Source organism: Castor canadensis, chromosome 2, assembly GCF_047511655.1.
Source record: "Castor canadensis chromosome 2, mCasCan1.hap1v2, whole genome shotgun sequence".
In the NCBI taxonomy this organism is placed as follows: Eukaryota; Metazoa; Chordata; class Mammalia; order Rodentia; family Castoridae; genus Castor; species Castor canadensis.
Genome location: NC_133387.1, coordinates 125,314,386 through 125,316,432, shown reverse-complemented (window position 1 = coordinate 125,316,432; position 2,047 = coordinate 125,314,386). Strand labels below are relative to the sequence as shown.

The 2,047-nt window shown below is 38.8% G+C and overlaps 1 protein-coding gene across 1 annotated transcript; it reads left to right on the top strand.

Moving 5' to 3' along the window:
• Positions 1 to 411: 411 nt before the first annotated feature.
• Positions 412 to 1,368, top strand: LOC141418220 (olfactory receptor 4F3/4F16/4F29-like). Its single transcript, XM_074058778.1, has one exon. It carries the CDS (start codon positions 412 to 414, stop codon positions 1,366 to 1,368), a length of 957 nt encoding a protein of 318 aa, XP_073914879.1.
• The last annotated feature ends 679 nt before the right edge of the window (positions 1,369 to 2,047 follow it).

Genomic DNA, 2,047 nt, shown 5'->3' with positions numbered 1-2,047 from the left:
TTCCAGAATGTTTTGAGGTTGCTGTGTATAACCTGCCTGGTTTAGAATGTTTCCATTCTGTGGTTCTTTTCCCAAGTAGAAATCAGGAAGTATAATGCTCTTTACTTTCTGATGTGCCTGTCCCTAACTTCTGAGGGGAGATGTTTGTATTTTCCCTTGTTGATTATACAGTAATGCCCAAAACTAAATTTGAGATTATATGAGCAAATGAGCCTATAATGGGGAAAGGTCTGGGGTTGGGTCTGTGCACTGTGTAAAACCCAACTGTGTAAAATGGCAAGGAGGTCTTTATCTCTTATACTCAAGCCATTGGTTTATATCCAGGACATCCCTCTCAACTTTGAATTAAGTTTTTCCCCTTGTGCTCTTCAGGTAACAGTAACTTCAGCATCAGCCTTGCATGTAAAGTTGATGGATGGAGGAAATCACTCAGTGGTGTCTGAATTTTTGTTGCTGGGACTCACCAGTTCTTGGGAAATTCAGGTTTTCCTTTTTCTGTTTTTCACCATATTTTATGTAGCGAGTATGCTGGGAAACCTTCTCATTGTGCTCACAATCATCTCAGACCATCATGTACACTCTCCGATGTACTTCTTGCTGGCAAATCTCTCCTTCATTGATATAGGTGTGTCCAGCATTGCAACTCCAAAGATGATTTATGACCTCTTCAGAAAACGCAAAGTCATCTCCTTGAATGGTTGCATCACTCAGATGTTTTTTATTCATACTGTTGGTGGGACAGAGATGGTGCTGCTCATAGTCATGGCCTATGACCGATACGCTGCTATCTGTAAGCCCCTCTACTACCTGACCATCATGAGCCTCAGAATGTGCATTTCTCTTCTGGCTCTGGCTTGGACCATTGGGATCATCCATTCTGTGGCCCAACTGGCTTTTGTTGTGAACTTATCCTTTTGTGGGCCCAACCAAATGGATAGCTTTTATTGTGATTTTCCTCGCTTCATCAAACTTGCATGCACAGACACCTATAGACTGGAGTTTCTGGTCACTGCTAACAGTGGTTTCATCTCCATGGGCACCTTCTTCCTCTTGATTGTGTCTTATGTCTTCATTCTGGTCAGGGTTCATAAACACTCTTCAGGTGCTTCATCCAAGGCCCTCTCCACTCTCTCAGCTCACATCACTGTGGTGGTTTTTTTCTTTGGTCCTTGCATTATTGTCTATGTGTGGCTATTCCCTACCTTATCCATTGACAAATTTTTAGCTATCTTTGATGTTCTCATCACTCCTTTTTTGAATCCCATCATCTATACGTTTAGAAACAAGGAGATGAAGGTGACAATGAGGAGACTCTTTGTTAAGGCTTTAATAAGTTTTAGGAGGAGTTCCTTCATGTGCAAAGCCTGAGAAATTTTGTTTTTCCTTCCACATTCTTGGAAGTTAACCTTTTCAATTAAAAAAGTAATATGCAGTGTGAAATGTCTTGTCAAGGACTGTGTTTTAAAATGCAGTATGACAAGTCTAAATGATCTCTTTTGAGATGGTCAGTTCTTCTGATGAACCCTGTCCTTGAGGATTCTCAAAATATTGAGGAGGAATAAATTCAGCCTTGTGATGTTGTCTTTATTATTGGTCATTGTGTATCATTGAAGGCTTCAGTGACAGTGATTGCTGAATTCGCACACACTTGGACACACTTTCCATTAATATCAAATGTGGGACACTTCTCTTTAGCACTGATTCACAAAGACACATATGCACCTGCTCTTACTCTCTGAAATTTTCGGTGTCTACACACCTACAAGAATAAGCAAATGGACATAATTGCCTAGATAATTTTGAGAGAGGCTTGCAATGATTTGGTTGGTACTAAGGCTTTTAGATTTAGTTAGAATCAGGAATTGAAATTTGTAGTAAGTCATAGAGACAATCAAGGATAGTTTAATGTAATTAACTAATAAAATATTTTGAGACCAGAAGATGGAAAACAGTAAATTTCTATGCCATTATTCCATCTTAATAATATCCTAACCAATATTAATTATTTTTATATGACAAAGAAAACCATGAACCTTAAATTATTATA

What these genes read in the sequence shown, in the direction of transcription:
- LOC141418220 (XM_074058778.1), top strand. Translation starts at nt 412, where the DNA reads ATGGATGGAGGAAATCACTCAGTGGTGTCTGAATTTTTGTTGCTGGGA.